At 39.3% G+C, this 20,000-nt stretch overlaps 2 protein-coding genes and 1 long non-coding RNA gene across 8 annotated transcripts in view; 2 read left to right on the top strand and 1 right to left on the bottom strand.

Annotated features, from left to right (window-relative positions):
- LOC132099226 (T-complex protein 1 subunit beta-like) overlaps positions 1-20,000 on the top strand; it is a 90,359-nt gene that overhangs the window by 19,165 nt on the left and 51,194 nt on the right. The gene's annotated exons all lie outside the window — the stretch shown is intronic.
- The window catches only part of LOC132099228 (protein kinase C and casein kinase substrate in neurons protein 2-like), a 31,683-nt gene continuing 13,895 nt past the window's right edge, over positions 2,213-20,000 (top strand). For 4 of the 6 annotated variants that reach the window (XM_059505670.1, XM_059505669.1, XM_059505671.1 and 1 more), the window contains exons 1-8: positions 2,252-2,354; positions 8,698-8,752; positions 8,831-8,987; positions 11,209-11,444; positions 11,939-12,091; positions 12,515-12,690; positions 12,822-12,942; positions 13,818-13,915. In XM_059505670.1, coding sequence (XP_059361653.1) covers positions 8,699-8,752; positions 8,831-8,987; positions 11,209-11,444; positions 11,939-12,091; positions 12,515-12,690; positions 12,822-12,942; positions 13,818-13,915 — 995 coding nt within the window. In that variant the 5' untranslated portion in view covers positions 2,252-2,354; position 8,698. Of the gene's footprint in view, positions 2,355-8,697; positions 8,753-8,830; positions 8,988-11,208; positions 11,445-11,938; positions 12,092-12,514; positions 12,691-12,821; positions 12,943-13,817; positions 13,916-20,000 lie in introns of all 6 variants that reach the window. The other 2 variants (XM_059505668.1, XM_059505672.1) reach the window with 2 other exon arrangements.
- Positions 4,735-5,237, bottom strand: LOC132099233 (uncharacterized). Its single transcript, XR_009423076.1, has 2 exons — positions 5,085-5,237; positions 4,735-5,022 (listed from the first exon to the last, which is right to left on the bottom strand). It is a non-coding gene; the product is annotated as an uncharacterized LOC132099233 (long non-coding RNA).

The following is a 20,000-nucleotide window of genomic DNA, read 5'->3' as shown; positions in this document are numbered from 1 at the left end:
GAACCATAGGTTATAAAAAAAAAAACCTTTTGTCCATTGTTAAATGCTAGTTTAATGATGCGACATGGCATACGTAAAAATGTATGTAAGCCAAGTTTTTAAAAAAGGGCTTTAAGAGTAATATGTATAAGCTAACATTTTGTCACACCAGGGGCGTAGCCATAATTTCAGAAGTGACAGAAATGTCAAATACAATCATTTTATGTATGTAGCCTATATAATAATAATAATAATTATTATTATTTATTTATTTATTTATTTTATTTTTTTTACAAGGAATTATTTTTTACAAGTAACTTTTTTAATTAATTTTAATTAGCTGTAATAAATCAAATACACTGCTGGACAATAATCAATCATTTGTAATCGATATTTTTTTCCTAATGGCAATTTTATGATTGTTTTATATACTAGGCTACATTTAATTAGCAATTATTTAAATTTTCTGCACAGAATAAGGTAGAAAATATACTTAATAGTTTCTGTACTGTAATAAATGTCAATTAGCACTGCATCATTCATAAATTGTTTGTGTTTTTTTTTTAGTTTCATCAGTTTATTCTGCTTTTATTCAGTTTAGCTGCAGATACAGCCTGGCACGTCTATGAGAGCGAGATCGCTTCTCTTTCAGTGTGAAAACGTCTTCATCTCTATTTAACTTTTCCTCTCCATCAACGAATGATTCTGAGCGAAAACGAGCCATTGACAAACTACAGAAAAGTATAATACTACTTCACACGTCAGCTGCGTCAGAGACGAACGGAGCGCGAGCGCAATCCTGTGACAGTCTCAGTCGGTAAACAGTGGAGCGCGTGAAGGACAGATAAGAGGCACGATTCACGAACACTCTTCAAGGTCTACATTAATTCGTGCTTGTAGTAATTTAATGTGTATACATATTGAAAGCATTAAATCGCTATAGAAATCGCGATTCATTCGATTCTTAGCATTTTGAATCGATTACTGTCCAAGATCGGCGATTCACGATTCAAAAATAATGTTTCAAGATCGATGCATATGAATCGACAGGGTTTGTAATCGATGCATCGAGAAAACGAGTGAATCGTTACACCCCTAATCTTTACCATGCAGTCTACATCCTAAACAGATGCTTTGATGTTTTTAAAATGATCTATTGATTCGACGTATAATTTGTCGATCATTATTTCTGACAGGATCACTATCGTCAATACAATTTACAGTTTGCCACATGACATTAGCCTACATAACGTAACAGCTACGACAAAACGTGTTCCTGTCAGAAAATATCAAAGATTTTGAAGAACAGTCCTCCGTGCTGCTGAACCAGGGTCATGTCATGGCACACTTTCTTAACATTTAACTCCCATGAACACCAGTGAATCAACTCCACAATACAACACAGCCAAGGAGTATCCCAGAACACAAACTTTAGTCAAACTTCAAAATTGAACTCTTGCACACTTTTTTGCCTAACTCCTAATTTTTGAACTCCAGAAATTTGCTGTGTATGTGTGTGTGTGCTCGTGTGTGTGTGTGTGTGTGTGTGTGTGTGTGTGTGAGAGAGAGCGCTGGTGTTATCAGTGGATTAAACACACTGCTGCTGAAACATGAGCTCAGCTCTAATTCAGGACGGAGGGAGAAACCCCTAAAATATCCCGTGTGAGACACACACACGTGTGTGTTCCTGCAGCTCAACACTCATCAGAGTAGAACAAGCACAGGAAGAAGAGTCACTGCTGCACATCTGCAGAACACACACACACACACACACTAGGAGACAGCGGGGCAGGTTGTCACAGCGTCTTTGTCCCATCAGGTTTGCTGTGATCATTTAGATATGAATCCTGTCCTTAGTCTAAAACTCGTTTCCCCAATATATCTGTTGAGTAGAACATGAGCACACGTACCTGACCCCATATAGTGGGACGTGTGCTGTGTTAAATAATGAACTGATTGATTTATTTATCTCTGACTTCAACAATAAACCTGATAAAGTTAAACCCGTGTAAATACTGTCAGGATCAGTACAAGCGTCAGGTTTATTTCTGCTGTGTGATAAAGACGACATAAAGAGTGATGTGACATAACTTCAGAGAATACGCTTGTTTTATGAATAACACGCTCGTTTTTACATGAAGACAAACCTTTAATGTTCCCCAGATTTCTTTTATTCTTTAATTGTGTGTGAAAGGGAAACTGAACTGTTAGTGCTGAGTTTGTATTGTGGCGAGCGGAAGTGACGTCAGAGAGCCGCTCAGTCAGTCAGACTCAGATGAGAAGCGGAGAAAGTCAGACTGAAACCCGCTCAGGTAACGAGGATTCCGACGCAGTCCGAGATCTTTTCTGTCAGCACTGATCACAGGCGCTTAACGGTAACGTTACTCGAGCTTTTACAGCTGAACGCGTTTAACGCGCGCGTCGTTTGTAACGGACCGCGCTGGTGTGTGTGTGTGTGTGTGTAGTCGAGTGAGTCATGATCTTTTCTACAGTCTATGGTCATGATTCAGAAGTGACAGAGACGCCGTGACGTCACGAGCGAAGCCGTCTGCCTCAGTGACGTCACATGTGTGCGAGAGGATCAAACTGTCACTGTGATTTTATTACTTTTAATAAAAACATATACATATAATGCCTTATTACAGTATGGCATTATGACTGCATTCATAGTGAATGGCATACAGGTGTCACACACACACACACACACACACACACACACACTCATTTACTGTCTGAAAGTGATTTGGTGTAACCATGAAGTGAAAAGACCTAACGTTATATATTTTACATACATTTATCTACATTAGAACACTTTCTTAAAGTTACAGAGAGGAGGGGGAAATGAATTTAACACCACGTGTTGTAGTTTTTAAGAGTTGGTTTATAAATTGCAAATATTATAATAATATTTCACAGCTCCAGGAAATGTATTAAATCACATCAGTTTGCACATTGAATTTGGCAGCGCTAAAATACAAAATAAAAACATGCTAAAGATATACTGAAGAACTGAAATTAAAAACACTAACATAAAAAAGCTTAAACTTATTTTATTTCTGCTACATTTCTTTTTCTCATTTAGTTGAAGTACAGAGTAACTAATCCTGCAGTAAGACTAATGAGATGATTATTTAAAGTAAACTGATACTACACCGGTGCTGGTCATATAATTAGAACATCAGCAATTTACTAATTATATTCAAAAAGTGAAACTTGTATACATACAGTCGGCATCTAGTCATAGCTGGGGGTGTGGCGAGGGCGGAGTCGACGTGGGGGGAAACACTGCGAACATCGTGTGTATCTGAATGACAAAAATGCACATATTGAGCACTCATTCCCAGAGACGCGTAGAACAATTGTAGTCTCTTTTAACTTTAATATTCATATACACTAGTCCATATCGATATTTGATTCATTTTACAGCTCTAATGTAGATGTATTCATTCAAAAATAGCCAAATTCCGTGACGTTCTGCTTTATACAGCAAGTTCTATTTTTGACTGGATTCCGCGATTCAATCGTTTCACAAACACAGACGGGGTGAATTTATGAATGAAAGTGTAAAAGTTCTGACACAACACTAAGTTGTTACGTGTCCACACGCTTTTTTAAGTGGGTTTATGTTCGACACTAGGCTAACGTTACATAGTTTAGCTTCGGGTAGAATGATAAGGCTAATTATATATGCATGCCACTTTCTGAAACAACCTTACACAGTTTTGATAACGTTAATAATGAAAACGATGTTAATATAGCCTGACTGTGATGAGTGCAGACTGCACACACACACATGCTTAGTCTTGGGATTCCACAACTTCCCTTGATCATCCTCACAACTTATTGCTTGTAGCTATTTTGTCATCCTTTCCGGTTCTGTATGTTTATTAGGAAGGATGTAGAACTTAATTTTATAATTTGCTAGTTTATTGGAGGTACAGAAAACGACACAACAACTCTTCGACATGATTGTCCCGTGTATTTCAATTGGCGCCAAGGCAATGTTTTCCCCCACGGGCTAAATTCACATCACATGACGGGGCGTTCCCGGGGGCGTTCCCAGACCAACCGTCTGTATCTATATTATATTCATTCATTGCACACAGACTGATATATTTCAAATGTTTATTTCTTTTAATTTTGATGATTATAACTGACAACTAAGGAAAATCCAAAATTCAATATCTCAGAAAATTTGAATATTACTTAAGACCAATACAAAGAAAGGATTTTTAGAAATCTTGGTCAACATGAAAAGTATGAGCATGTACAGCACTTAATACTTAGTTGTGGCTCCTTTTGGCTGAATGACTGCAGCAATGCGGCGTGGCATGGAGTCGATCAGTCTGTGGCACTGCTCAGGTGTTATGAGAGCCCAGGTTACTCTGATAGTGGCCTTCAGCTCTTCTGCATTCTTGGGTCTGGCATATCACATCTTCCTCTTCACAATACCCCATATATTTTCTATGGGGTTACGGTCAGGCGAGTTTGCTGGTCAGTTAAGAACAGGGATACCATGGTCCTTAAACCAGGTACTGGTAGCTTTGGCACTGTGTGCAGGTGCCAAGTCCTGTTGGAAAATGAAATCTGCATCTCCATAAAGTTGGTCAGCAGCAGGAAGCATGAAGTGCTCTAAAACTTCCTGGTATACGGCTGTGTTGACCTTTGACCTCAGAAAACACAGTGGACCAACACCAGCAGATGACATGGCACCCCAAACCATCACTGACCTTTGGAAACGTTACACTGGATCCCAAGCAATGTGGATTATGTGCCTCTCTTCTCTTCCTCCAGATTCTGGGACCCTGATTTACTTTCATCAGAGAACATAACTTTGGACCACTCAGCAGCAGTCCAGTCCTTTTTGAGGCGAGACGCTTCTGACGCTGTCTGTTGTTCAAGAGTGGCTTGACACAAGGAGTGCGACAGCTGAAACCCATGTCTTGCATACGTCTGTGTGTAGTGGTTCTTGAAGCACTGGCTCCAGCAGCAGTCCACTCTTTGTGAATCTCCCCCACATTGAATGGGTTTTGTTTCACAATCCTCTCCAGGGTGCGGTTATCCCTATTGCTTGTACACTTGTTTCTACCACATCTTTTCCTTACCTTCGCCTCTCTATTAATGTGCTTGGACACAGAGCTCTGTGAACAGCCAGCCTCTTTTGCAATGACCTTTTGTGTCTTGCCCTCCTTGTGCAAGGTGTCAATGGTCGTCTTTTGGACAACTGTCAAGTCAGCAGTCTTCCCCATGATTGTGTAGCCTACAGTCGTGGCCAAAAGTTTTGAGAATTACATAAATATTAGTTTTCAAAAAGTTTGCTGCTAAACTGCTTTTAGATCTTTGTTTCAGTTGTTTCTGTGATGTACTGAAATATAATTACAAGCACTTCATACGTTTCAAAGGCTTTTATCGACAATTACATGACATTTATGCAAAGAGTCAGTATTTGCAGTGTTGGTCCTTCTTTTTCAGGACCTCTGCAATTCGACTGGGCATGCTCTCAATCAACTTCTGGGCCAAATCCTGACTGATAGCAACCCATTCTTTCATAATCACTTCTTGGAGTTTGTCAGAATTAGTGGGTTTTTGTTTGTCCACCCGCCTCTTGAGGATTGACCACAAGTTCTCAATGGGATTAAGATCTGGGGAGTTTCCAGGCCATGGACCCAAAATTTCAACATTCTGGTCCCCGAGCCACTTAGTTATCACTTTTGCCTTATGGCACGGTGCTCCATCGTGCTGGAAAATGCATTGTTCTTCACCAAACTGTTGTTGGATTGTTGGAAGAAGTTGCTGTTGGAGGGTGTTTTGGTACCATTCTTTATTCATGGCTGTGTTTTTGGGCAGAATTGTGAGTGAGCCCACTCCCTTGGATGAGAAGCAACCCCACACATGAATGGTGTCAGGATGCTTTACTGTTGGTATGACACAGGACTGATGGTAGCGCTCACCTTTTCTTCTCCGGACAAGCCTTTTTCCAGATGCCCCAAACAATCGGAAAGGGGCTTCATCGGAGAATATGACTTTGCCCCAGTCATCAGCAGTCCATTCACTATACTTTCTGCAGAAGATCAATCTGTCCCTGATGTTTTTTTTGGAGAGAAGTGGCTTCTTTGCTGCCCTTCTTGACACCAGGCCATCTTCCAAAAGTCTTGTCCTCACTGTGCGTGCAGATGCACTCACACCTGCCTGCTGCCATTCCTGAGCAAGCTCTGCACTGGTGGCACTCCGATCCCGCAGCTCAATCCTCTTTAGGAGACCATCCTGGCGCTTGCTGGACTTTCTTGGACGCCCTGAAGCCTTCTTAACAAGAATTGAACCTCTTTCCTTGAAGTTCTTGATGATTCTATAAATTGTTGATTTAGGTGCAATCTTAGTAGCCACAATATCCTTGCCTGTGAAGCCATTTTTATGCAACGCAATGATGGCTGCACGCGTTTCTTTGCAGGTCACCATGGTTAACAATGGAAGAACAATGATTTCAAGCATCACCCTCCTTTTAACATGTCAAGTCTGCCATTCTAACCCAATCAGCCTGACATAATGATCTCCAGCCTTGTACTCGTCAACATTCTCACCTGAGTTAACAAGACGATTACTGAAATGATCTCAGCAGGTCCTTTAATGACAGCAATGAAATGCAGTGGAAAGGTTTTTTTGGGATTATGTTAATTTGCATGGCAAAGAAGGACTATGCAATTCATCTGATCACTCTTCCTAACATTCTGGAGTATATGCAAATTGCTATTATAAAAACTTAAGCAGCAACTTTTCCAATATTTATGTAATTCTCACAACTTTTGGCCACGACTGTACAGATCTAGACTGAGAGACCATTTAAAGGCTTTGCAGGTGTTTTGAGTTAATTAGCTGATTAGAGTCGGGCACCAGGTGTCTTCAATATTGAACCTTTTCACAATTTTCTAATTTTCTGAGATACTGAATTTGGGATTTTCCTTAGTTGTTAATTATAATGATCAAAATTAAAAGAAATAAACATTTGAAATATATCAGTCTGTGTGTAATGAATTAATATAATATACAAGTTTCACTTTTTGAATGGTGTTATGAATTAAACCTTTGTAATCTTCGGCAAGAAGGAGGCGGGAACCGGCGGACAATCAAACAACATTTTAATAAAGCAAAATAAACACAAAACAGCGCACCAGCCCCTCACGGACGACTGGTGCGCACAAATAAAGCCCAAAACACAACTAAAAGCCCAGGCCTGGTCCTCTCTCGTCCTTCACTGTCGTCGCTCCAGTTTTATATCCTTCCATCTCCTCCGTGGGCCTCGAGACCGGTGGGTCGAACAGGTGTAGCTCATCTCCAATCACTCCACCGGCCTCGCTCCCATGTCCCTCGGCCCCGCCCCACTCGTCACATACCCCCATCGCCCCTCGCAGGCCGGGGGGTACTCCCGAGACTGCGCTCTACTCCCCCCCCCCCTCCCTCCGGGGGGGACTGCTCACGGGGACCTGGGGGTAGGACAGGCGAGGCGAGAGAAAAGGAGAAGGAAGGAGGAGCGACAGAGACGAGAGAGGGGAGAGAGGAAAAAATAAATAAAAAAATCCGGTTCCCAGACGCACTGCTGCTCGGCCCTCCACCAGCTGGGTGATCTCCTCCGCGGTGCCTGGCGGTGGCACTGGACGGCCCTCGGCGGACGGCACGACACTCCTTCGCCGCCCGGTTGACGGCGACGGCTCCTCCGGTTTTGGGCAGCCGGCAGGAGTCCCCCGTTCCCTGCTCCTCCCCGTTCCGGCGGATGGCAGCGGGCTCCGGCCACCTGGCGAACGGCGCAGACTCCTCCGCTCCCTCACAGACGGCAGCCGCCCCTCCCTATCGTGGGCGGCCGGTAGCGAGCTCGCCCGTCCCCGGCAACTCGCTCCAGCCCACCGCCTCGAGCGTCCATGGCGGCACACTCCTCGCCTGCTCGTTGGCACCGCGGATTCACCACAGCGGCGAGGGATCTTCAGCAGCGCGTCCCTCCTTCTCCCGGGTTTCGGCACCACTGTAACGAATTAAACCTTTGTAATCTTCGGCAAGAAGGAGGCGGGAACCAGCGGACAATCAAACAACATTTTAATAAAGCAAAATAAACACAAAACAGCGCACCATCCCCTCACGGACGACTGGTGCGCGCAAATAAAAACCAAAACACAACTAAAAGCCCAGGCCTGGACCTCTCTCGTCCTTCACTGTCGTCGCTCCAGTTTTATATCCTTCCATCTCCTCCGTGGGCCTCGAGACCGGTGGGTCGAACAGGTGTAGCTCATCTCTAATCACTCCACCGGCCTCGCTCCCATGTCCCTCGGCCCCGCCCCACTCGTCACAAATGGAATTAGTGAAATCAACTTTTTGATGATATTCTAATTATATGACCAGCACCTGTGGAGAGAAAGGCTTACTGAGCAGTCGACACGCGCTGGCATCACTTCCTGTCTGACTGTGTGGGCTGTTATTCATTTCCTCAACAGCATGCTTTAACCCTTTCTTGCACTGTTAGTGCGTTTATGATTGAATGTGTTTTTAATAGAGCAGGAAGTGAGGTCATGGCAGCTCACACGCGTGGGCTGTGTTCATGGGAGTCCTCCGTGTTTGTTCACAGGGTTAATCACGTGTGTCGCTGCTGCACTGTGTGTGGGTTAAAGAGCAGTGTTTATCTGAATGTGAATCTCTTGTGAACATGTTGTTGTTGTTGTTGTTGTTGTGTTTCAGCATGTCAGTCTTGTCCGACTCTCTGGGGGATGTGTCCAGCGACAGCTTCTGGGAGGTGTGTAGCGCTCATCTGTGTGTGTTTCTCTGCTAGCGTGTGGTGGGTATATGACGCTCGCGTGTCTCCCTCCGTCAGGTGGGGAACTTCAAGTGTGCGGTGAAGCGTGTGGACGATGGGAACCGGCTGTGTACTGACCTGATGAACTGTCTGCACGAGCGCGCACGCATCGAGAAGAGCTACGCCACGCAGCTCAGCGACTGGGCCAAGCGCTGGACACAGCTGCTGGAGAGAGGTGCACACACACACACACACACAGCTGAGGGTTTGACACTGTGGGGACGGCTCTATCTTTAGGCCACACTGGCTAGGCTCCTGAGTGTAACCTCACTTCCCCTAGATACACTGTCAGGGGTTTGCGGTTCATCTGAGGAAACCATATAGGGAGGAAGTGAAAGTGAAGTGAGCGCTGATCTCACTGTAATCTGAGATCTGTGTTTAAAAGCTGACAGGAATGACATTAATATATACTTCAAATCAACACATGATGATGTTTTAATGGTTAGGACATAAACAGCTGATCAATAATGAAAAGTTTCATGTCTACAGACTAGAGAGAGTAAATAACAGACCTCAGGCCAGGTAATACATTCAGAATGAGTGCAGGAGTGTCTTAACATCCTGTGTTTTTCATTTCTAGCCAACTCCGACACACCCGTCTGGACGTTTCTAGCACGTCTGAAGACCTTGATAAGCTGGTTTGGTGTGTTTGATTAGGGCTGGAGCTGAACTCTAGATGAAATATGGTCCTCTAGGATATATTATAATATGAAATAAAACATTACAAATGAGGCAAAATACGACAAATGAAATATACAGAGGTTTTATAAGTCTTTACAGAAAGACCAGACTAAAAATATATGTTTTTAATTTAGATTTGAAACTATATTACCACATTTAGTTTTGCTATGAGGTACAGTTAGAAGAAAAGAATAAGAGGACCTAAGAGTTCTTCTAGGTTCATATACTGTAAGCTTTTTTGAAAGATAGTCTGGAGCAATGCCTTATAAACTAATAAAAGATTTTTTAAATCAATAGGAAAACTATCAGGTAACCAGTGTAATGACTTTAATACTGGTGTAATATGATCTCTCTTTCTGGTTTTTGTCAATATTCGCAGCAGTATTTTTTGATTAATTGCAATTGGTTGCTCATATTCTTTGGTAGACCAGAAAGAAGGGAATTGCAGTAGTCAAGCCTGCTAGTTATAAATGCATGAATGGGGTCAATTTCTGATCCAGTAATCAATACTTCAGTTTTATTTTGGTTGAGTTGTAAGAAGTTTTGTGACCTCCAGACATTTATGTCTTGGATGCAGTTTGTATCGATTGGCACAGGGTCATCAGGAGACATGGCTACAAACACACTTTGTGTCATCAGCATAGCTATGAAAAGAGATACCATGCATTCCTCCTGATGATGTGACCGAGAGGTAACATATATAGATTAAAAAGCAGTGGTCCTAAAACTGATCCCTGAGGAACCCCACATGGTACCTTTCTATATTCAGACAAGGTATTATTAATAGATGCTACAAATGTTCTTTCACTAAGATATTATAAAAAATAAAAAAACTATTTAAAACGGTTCCAGATAGACCAACACAGTCATTGAATCTATTTAAAAGAATCTGGTGATCTATTGTATTAAACGCAGCACTCAAGTCAAAAAGCACTAGAATTGAAGGCCAATTTCTAAAACCAGACTGAAACATCACTCGTTTTGAATTTGCATTTAAGAACGTACTCAACTGATTAAAAATTATTTTCTCTAATATTTTACTTAAAAATGTAAGATTTGAGATGGGTCTATAATTACTAGGAGTAAAAATATCTGAGCTCCCTCTTTTTTTATAGACAGGTTTTACTAGGACAGTAGGGAAAATGCCAAGCTGGAGGGAGTGATTTACCATCTCAAGGATATCAACAGATATGGAGTCAACAAATACTTTTTAAAAGAGAGGTAGGAACTGGATCAAGGGAACAAGTAGATAGTCTCAGTTCTGTCACAACCTTTCATAGTGTCTCAACATCAACCAGAGTAAAATGGTAAAATGATGGAGGGAGCATAATTGACCGGCTATAATTTAAAAAACAGATCCCTGATCTAATGTTTATAACTTTATCTCTAAAGAAGCATGCAAACTCTTCACATTTCCAACTTGGTGACTTAGAACTAAAATTTTATGATTAATAAGTGAATCTGTTTTATTAAATAATAATTGGAGGATGACGGTAAAATGTTCCTTTCACAAGTCTTATAATGCATGCACTTCAGAAGTAATGTAATGTTTTTTAGCGATGGGTTCAGTTGCTTGTGACCCAGAGATGTTCTTGAATCTCAGGTCAGTTCATTAGGAGCAAACAGGACATCATGTGGATGAAGCAGCACAAAGGCAGACGTATCATTGGCTCTGATCGTCTTAATGAAGGTCTTGTCTGTGTGGTCTCCTCTAGGGCCTCAGTACGGGACTGTGGGGCGAGCATGGTTCGCTCTGATGACCGAGGCAGAGAAGGTGAGCGACCTGCACATGGAGGCGAAGACTGCACTGACCGGAGAGCACCTGGAGAAAATCAAGAACTGGCAGAAGGACGCTTACCACAAACAGATGATTGGTGGCTTCAAGGAGACCAAAGAAGCGGACGATGGCTTTCGCAAGGCACAGAAACCCTGGGCCAAGAAACTCAAGGAGGTACGAGCACAACAGCTCCACACAGTCAGCAAACACTGGCTTAACACTGTAAGGAAGCTTCAGGGCATGTGATGCAGTGTGTTCAACTTATTTGTACAATAAATATGGGTATGTTCAGCCTATTTGCTCTTGAGATTGTTTAGTATGTAACCCAAAGAGCATACGCTCAGTTTGTTGGATCGTACTACATTTTAAACTAAATTTTTATCATTCTACTTCTGATTCCTTAACAATTATTATTAACCATTACACCTGTCAGTGCAGTCATGAGAATGAAGATGTGCGTGGTTATGCTTTTGAGGACTTGAGTGTAAATTAGCATTTTATCTGTTCTGTCAAGTGTGTGAGCTTGGTGTGGCCCAGAAACATCTGCAAGGTGCTCATCCATCCATGCATGCATGCTCTTTGGAGCTGATATTACCCATAACCCCACTGCTGTTTTCTGATATTGTATGAGTGCATGTATGTTTGTCTCACTGTAATGATGACGGCAGGTGAATGCGATGAAGAAGGCCTACCACAACGCCTGTAAGGAGGAGAAAACGGCCTCCAGCCGAGAGAGCTCAAGCAAGCTGGAGAATAACAACCCAGAGGCCCAGAAGAAGCTGCAGGAGAAAGTGGAGAAGTGCCAGCAGGAAGTTCAGAAGGTCCGCCTCTCTCTGATGTTCCTTTAAGACTTCTGTATGCAAATGAGCTCTCTGTTGATTGGCTAACTGCTTTCTGTAGTGTTTTTACAGTACTTACACTGTATAGGAACTTATGAAAGAGTTGACACAGTTAGTGAAAGTTACTGTATGTTTATGCAGAACATCAAATGAACCGTCTCTTAAATATAGAACAATTGAACAATAACATCTGTCATGAACTAGTAACATCTAAAAGTTAAAAATGCCTATTTTAGATTTTAGTAATATAAACTGGCAGCACAATCTGTCATCAACGTATTGTGAACGCTCAAATTGTGTTGAAAACCCCTATATTTCAGGTTGATCCAGCGGATATGATTGCGTGTGTACCGCGGCAGCAGTGACTGGATGGTTTGTGACGGCGTGTGTTTGTGTGTGTCGCAGGCGCTGGAGCACTACAGGAAGTCTCTGGAGGAGCTGGAGAAGCTGACCCCTCAGTACATGGAGAACATGGAGCAGGTGTTCGAACAGTGGCAGCAGTTTGAGGGCAAGAGACTGCACTTCTTCAGAGAGCTGCTGCTGGACGTCAAGCAGCACCTCGACCTCTCCTCCAATCACAAGTGAGCACCTGACCGCTGCTGTGTTATCATTTGAATAGAGTCACACAGGAGCACTGTTGTTGTTCAGAGACCAGCATGCATGAGTCGCTCTTCTCATGTTAACCCTCCAGCTGTGATGGTCTCTTCTTCAGGTACTCAGCCGTCTATCACACACTGGAGGACACGCTCCAGGCAGCCAACGCACAGGAAGACCTCAAGTGGTTCCGCTGCAACCACGGGCCTGGCATGACCATGACCTGGCCTCAGTTTGAGGTACGAGACACACAGAGAACCGCCAGGAGCTCCAGACGCATGTCACACTGTTCTGTTACACACAGAGAAAGTGAACAGGGCCGACACACGAGCACCATAACAGTGTCATAACAGCAGTCCAGATGATGCTTTGTGTGAGGAACAGGCTGAAACTGAAGACCTCGTTCATTCACTGTGCCTGGATTATCTCATGGACCTCACATAGCATTGGCCTAACACCAGCACAAATGAGATTGAGGAGCTCTGGTGGAGGGAAAGACTTACAAGTCAAGTCAACTCTGCTCTTACAGTTCAAATGTTATAAGTTGAAAGTCAATTATGAGATACTAAGTCATGATTATGAGATAAATAATTGAAAGAACAAGATAAATATATGAAATCGTGAGATACTAAGCCATAACTATAAAATGGTCAATGTAATTAAAAAAAAAATTGACATCATGAGATGCTTTCATAATTATGAGAGGATAAGCCATAATTATGAGATAAATAGTCAAAGGAGCAAAATAAAAAGTCTAATCATTAAATATTAGTCATAATTCTAAAAATCTAAACATAATCGTGGTATATTGTCATTACTATAAGACGCTGTAAGTCATAATTGAGATAAATGGCCAAAAGAATGAGATAATTATGAGATCCTAAGTCCGTGGTGGAGGAAAAAAATTCAATTTCACTCTGTTCCTCACACATAGCATGGTATGAATACACAAGTATCATGTGGACTACTGATATGATGTTCATGCTGCTTCTGGTCATTTTGGAGTTTGATTTGCATCCACTTTGACTGTGTGAAACCAGATGCTTAAAGCAGTTCCACACGTTAATTAAAAAAGCCATGAAGGGTTGAAGGGCCGTATGTGTGTGTGCTGCAGGAATGGTCCATGGACTCTAATCAAACCAAGAGGAAACACGCTGATGGAGAGACTTTGCCGGGGATGAGTCAAACCACAGAGCAGAGCTTTAAAACCAGGTGATTCCTCAGCTGGAGCAGAGCGAGTGTGTGTGTGTGCGTAGCTCTTGAGAGTTACAGTGTGTATACTCCAGTGAGAACAGCATGTTTTATTATATTATTCAAGTGCTTTAGGGTAAAGAAATGTGTGGGAGCCTGTTTCTGTCATGAGATACTGTACTGTAATTATTAGATCAAAAGCTGAAATCCTGAGCTACTCTCATAATTGAGGAAACAGTATGATAAAAGTCTTAATCCTGTGATACTGACATTATGAGAATAACTTTAAATTGACATACAAAGTCAAAATGAAGAGCTAATAAGTCTAAATGTTTTAGTGATCATTTTGACTTGTCAAGTTTGACTTTTCCTCTCAATTATGATTTATCTCATAATTTCTTGTAATTTTGACTCGTTTCATAATTACAACTGAGTATCACATAATTGAGACTTATTCTCATAATAATGACAGTATCGCATGATTTTGTCTTTTTACTTCAGGATTTCGACTGTTAATCTTATCATTTAGGTTTTTAGTTATTATGAGGTGCTATTTCATATCTTATTATTTGTATTTTTAGCGATTGTGGGGTGCTATCTCACATCTTGTTATTTGTATTTTTAGTGATTGTGGGGCGCTATCTCATATCTTGTTATTTGTATTTTTAGTGATTGTGGGGTGCTATCTCACATCTTGTTATTTGTATTTTTAGTGATTGTGGGGCGCTATCTCATATCTTGTTATTTGTATTTTTAGTGATTCTGGGGCGCTATCTCATATCTTGTTATTTGTATTTTTAGTGATTGTGGGGCGCTATCTCATATCTTATTATTTGTATTTTTAGTGATTGTGGGGCGCTATCTCATATCTTGTTATTTGTATTTTTAGTGATTGTGGGGCGCTATCTCATATCTTGTTATTTGTATTTTTAGTGATTGTGAGGCGCTATCTCATATCTTATTGTTTGTATTTTTAGTGATTGTGACGTGCTATCTCATATCTTATTTGTATTTTTAGTGATTGTGGGGCGCTATCTCATATCTTATTATTTGTATTTTTAGTGATTGTGAGGTGCTATCTCATATCTTATTATTATTTGTTTTTTTAGTGATTGTGAGGCGTTATCTCATATCTTATTATTTGTATTTTTAGTGATTGTGGGGCGCTATCTCATATCTTATTATTTGTATTTTTAGTGATTGTGAGGTGCTATCTCATATCTTATTATTTGTATTTTTAGTGATTGTGGGGCGCTATCTCATATTTTATTATTTGTATTTTTAGTGATTGTGAGGCGCTATCTCATATCTTATTATTTGTATTTTTAGTGATTGTGGGGCGCTATCTCATATCTTGTTATTTGTATTTTTAGTGATTGTGGGGGGCTATCTCATATCTTGTTATTTGTATTTTTAGTGATTGTGGGGTGCTATCTCATATCTTGTTATTTGTATTTTTAGTGATTGTGGGGCGCTATCCCATATCTTATTATTTGTATTTTTAGTGATTGTGGGGCGCTATCTCATATCTTGTTATTTGTATTTTTAGTGATTGTGGGGCGCTATCTCATATCTTGTTATTTGTATTTTTAGTGATTGTGAGGCGCTATCTCATATCTTATTGTTTGTATTTTTAGTGATTGTGACGTGCTATCTCATATCTTATTTGTATTTTTAGTGATTGTGGGGCGCTATCTCATATCTTATTATTTGTATTTTTAGTGATTGTGAGGTGTTATCTCATATCTTATTATTATTTGTTTTTTTAGTGATTGTGAGGCGTTATCTCATATCTTATTATTTGTATTTTTAGTGATTGTGGGGCGCTATCTCATATCTTGTTATTTGTATTTTTAGTGATTGTGGGGCGCTATCTCATATCTAATTATTTGTATTTTTAGTGATTGTGGGGCGCTATCTCATATCTTGTTATTTGTATTTTTAGTGATTGTGGGGCGCTATCTCATATCTTGTTATTTGTATTTTTAGTGATTGTGGGGCGCTATCTCATATCTTGTTATTTGTATCTTTAGTGATTGTGGGGCGCTATCTCATATCTTGTTATTTGTATTTTTAGTGATTGTGGGGCGCTATCTCATATCTTGTTATTTGTATTTTTAGTGATTGTGGGGCGCTATCTCATATCTAATTATTTGTATTTTTAGTGATTGTGGGGCGCTATCTCATATCTTGTTATTTGTATTTTTAGTGATTGTGGGGCGCTATCTCATATCTAATTATTTGTATTTTTAGTGATTGTGGGGCACTATCTCATATCTTATTATTTGTATTTTTAGTGATTGTGGGGTGCTATCTCATATCTTATTATTTGTATTTTTAGTGATTGTGGGGTGCTATCTCATATCTTGTTATTTGTATTTTTAGTGATTGTGGGGTGCTATCTCATATCTTATTATTTGTATTTTTAGTGATTGTGGGCTGCTGTCTCACATCTTATTATTTGTATTTTTAGGGATTGTGAGGCGCTATCTCATATCTTATTATTTGTATTTTTAGTGATTGTGAGGCGCTATCTCATATCTTATTATTTGTATTTTTAGTGATTGTGGGGCGCTATCTCATATTTTATTATTTGTATTTTTAGTGATTGTGGGGCGCTATCTCATATCTTGTTATTTGTATTTTTAGTGATTGTGGGGCGCTATCTCATATCTTATTATTTGTATTTTTAGTGAATGTGGGGCGCTATCTCATATCTTGTTATTTGTATTTTTAGTGATTGTGGGGCGCTATCTCATATCTTGTTATTTGTATTTTTAGTGATTGTGGGGCGTTATCTCATATCTTGTTATTTGTATTTTTAGTGATTGTGGGGCGCTATCTCATATCTTGTTATTTGTATTTTTAGTGATTGTGGGGTGCTATCTCACATCTTGTTATTTGTATTTTTAGTGATTGTGGGGCGCTATCTCATATCTTGTTATTTGTATTTTTAGTGATTGTGGGGCGCTATCTCATATCTTGTTATTTGTATTTTTAGTGATTGTGAGGCGCTATCTCATATCTTATTGTTTGTATTTTTAGTGATTGTGACGTGCTATCTCATATCTTATTGTATTTTTAGTGATTGTGGGGCGCTATCTCATATCTTATTATTTGTATTTTTAGTGATTGTGAGGTGCTATCTCATATCTTATTATTATTTGTTTTTTTAGTGATTGTGAGGCGTTATCTCATATCTTATTATTTGTATTTTTAGTGATTGTGGGGCGCTATCTCATATCTTGTTATTTGTATTTTTAGTGATTGTGGGGCGCTATCTCATATCTAATTATTTGTATTTTTAGTGATTGTGGGGCGTTATCTCATATCTTGTTATTTGTATTTTTAGTGATTGTGGGGCGCTATCTCATATCTTGTTATTTGTATTTTTAGTGATTGTGGGGCGCTATCTCATATCTTGTTATTTGTATTTTTAGTGATTGTGGGGCGCTATCTCATATCTTGTTATTTGTATTTTTAGTGATTGTGGGGCGCTATCTCATATCTAATTATTTGTATTTTTAGTGATTGTGGGGCGCTATCTCATAACTTGTTATTTGTATTTTTAGTGATTGTGGGGCGCTATCTCATATCTAATTATTTGTATTTTTAGTGATTGTGGGGCGCTATCTCATATCTTATTATTTGTATTTTTAGTGATTGTGGGGTGCTATCTCATATCTTATTATTTGTATTTTTAGTGATTGTGGGGTGCTATCTCATATCTTGTTATTTGTAGTTTTAGTGATTGTGGGGTGCTATCTCATATCTTGTTATTTGTATTTTTAGTGATTGTGGGCTGCTATCTCATATCTTATTATTTGTATTTTTAGTGATTGTGGGGCGCTATCTCATATCTTATTATTTGTATTTTTAGTGATTGTGGGGCGCTATCTCATATCTTGTTATTTGTATTTTTAGTGATTGTGGGGCGCTATCTCATATCTTGTTATTTGTATTTTTAGTGATTGTGAGGCGCTATCTCATATCTTATTGTTTGTATTTTTAGTGATTGTGACGTGCTATCTCATATCTTATTTGTATTTTTAGTGATTGTGGGGCGCTATCTCATATCTTATTATTTGTATTTTTAGTGATTGTGAGGTGCTATCTCATATCTTATTATTATTTGTTTTTTTAGTGATTGTGAGGCGTTATCTCATATCTTATTATTTGTATTTTTAGTGATTGTGGGGCGCTATCTCATATCTTATTATTTGTATTTTTAGTGATTGTGAGGTGCTATCTCATATCTTATTATTTGTATTTTTAGTGATTGTGGGGCGCTATCTCATATTTTATTATTTGTATTTTTAGTGATTGTGGGGCGCTATCTCATATCTTATTATTTGTATTTTTAGTGATTGTGGGGCGCTATCTCATATCTTGTTATTTGTATTTTTAGTGATTGTGGGGCGCTATCTCATATCTTGTTATTTGTATTTTTAGTGATTGTGAGGCGCTATCTCATATCTTATTGTTTGTATTTTTAGTGATTGTGACGTGCTATCTCATATCTTATTTGTATTTTTAGTGATTGTGGGGCGCTATCTCATATCTTATTATTTGTATTTTTAGTGATTGTGAGGTGCTATCTCATATCTTATTATTATTTGTTTTTTTAGTGATTGTGAGGCGTTATCTCATATCTTATTATTTGTATTTTTAGTGATTGTGGGGCGCTATCTCATATCTTGTTATTTGTATTTTTAGTGATTGTGGGGCGCTATCTCATATCTAATTATATGTATTTTTAGTGATTGTGGGGCGCTATCTCATATCTTGTTATTTGTATTTTTAGTGATTGTGGGGCGCTATCTCAAATCTTGTTATTTGTATTTTTAGTGATTGCGGGGCGCTATCTCATATCTTGTTATTTGTATTTTTAGTGATTGTGGGGCGCTATCTCATATCTTGTTATTTGTATTTTTAGTGATTGTGGGGCGCTATCTCATATCTAATTATTTGTATTTTTAGTGATTGTGGGGCGCTATCTCATATCTTGTTATTTGTATTTTTAGTGATTGTGGGGCGCTATCTCATATCTAATTATTTGTATTTTTAGTGATTGTGGGGGGCTATCTCATATCTTATTATTTGTATTTTTAGTGATTGTGGGGTGCTATCTCATATCTTATTATTTGTATTTTTAGTGATTGTGGGGTGCTATCTCATATCTTGTTATTTGTATTTTTAGTGATTGTGGGGTGCTATCTCATATCTTGTTATTTGTATTTTTAGTGATTGTGGGCTGCTATCTCACATCTTATTATTTGTATTTTTAGGGATTGTGAGGCGCTATCTCATATCTTATTATTTGTATTTTTAGTGATTGTGGGGCGCTATCTCATATTTTATTATTTGTATTTTTAGTGATTGTGGGGCGCTATCTCATATCTTGTTATTTGTATTTTTAGTGATTGTGGGGCGCTATCTCATATCTTATTATTTGTATTTTTTGTGAATTTGGGGCGCTATCTCATATCTTGTTATTTGTATTTTTAGTGATTGTGGGGCGCTATCTCATATCTTGTTATTTGTATTTTTAGTGATTGTGGGGCGCTATCTCATATCTTGTTATTTGTAGTATTTAGTGATTGTGGGGCGCTATCTCATATCTTGTTATTTGTATTTTTAGTGATTGTGGGGCGCTATCTCATATCTTGTTATTTGTATTTTTAGTGATTGTGGGGCGCTATCTCATATCTAATTATTTGTATTTTTAGTGATTGTGGGGCGCTATCTCATATCTTGTTATTTGTATTTTTAGTGATTGTGGGGCGCTATCTCATATCTTGTTATTTGTATTTTTAGTGATTGTGGGGCGCTATCTCATATCTTGTTATTTGTATTTTTAGTGATTGTGGGGCGCTATCTCATATCTTGTTATTTGTATTTTTAGTGATTGTGGGGCGCTATCTCATATCTAATTATTTGTATTTTTAGTGATTGTGGGGCGCTATCTCATATCTTGTTATTTGTATTTTTAGTGATTGTGGGGCGCTATCTCATATCTAATTATTTGTATTTTTAGTGATTGTGGGGCGCTATCTCATATCTTATTATTTGTATTTTTAGTGATTGTGGGGCGCTATCTCATATC

This window comes from Carassius carassius, chromosome 22 (genome assembly GCF_963082965.1).
Source record: "Carassius carassius chromosome 22, fCarCar2.1, whole genome shotgun sequence".
Taxonomy (NCBI): Eukaryota; Metazoa; Chordata; class Actinopteri; order Cypriniformes; family Cyprinidae; genus Carassius; species Carassius carassius.
This window is presented reverse-complemented; position numbering and strand designations above follow the sequence as displayed.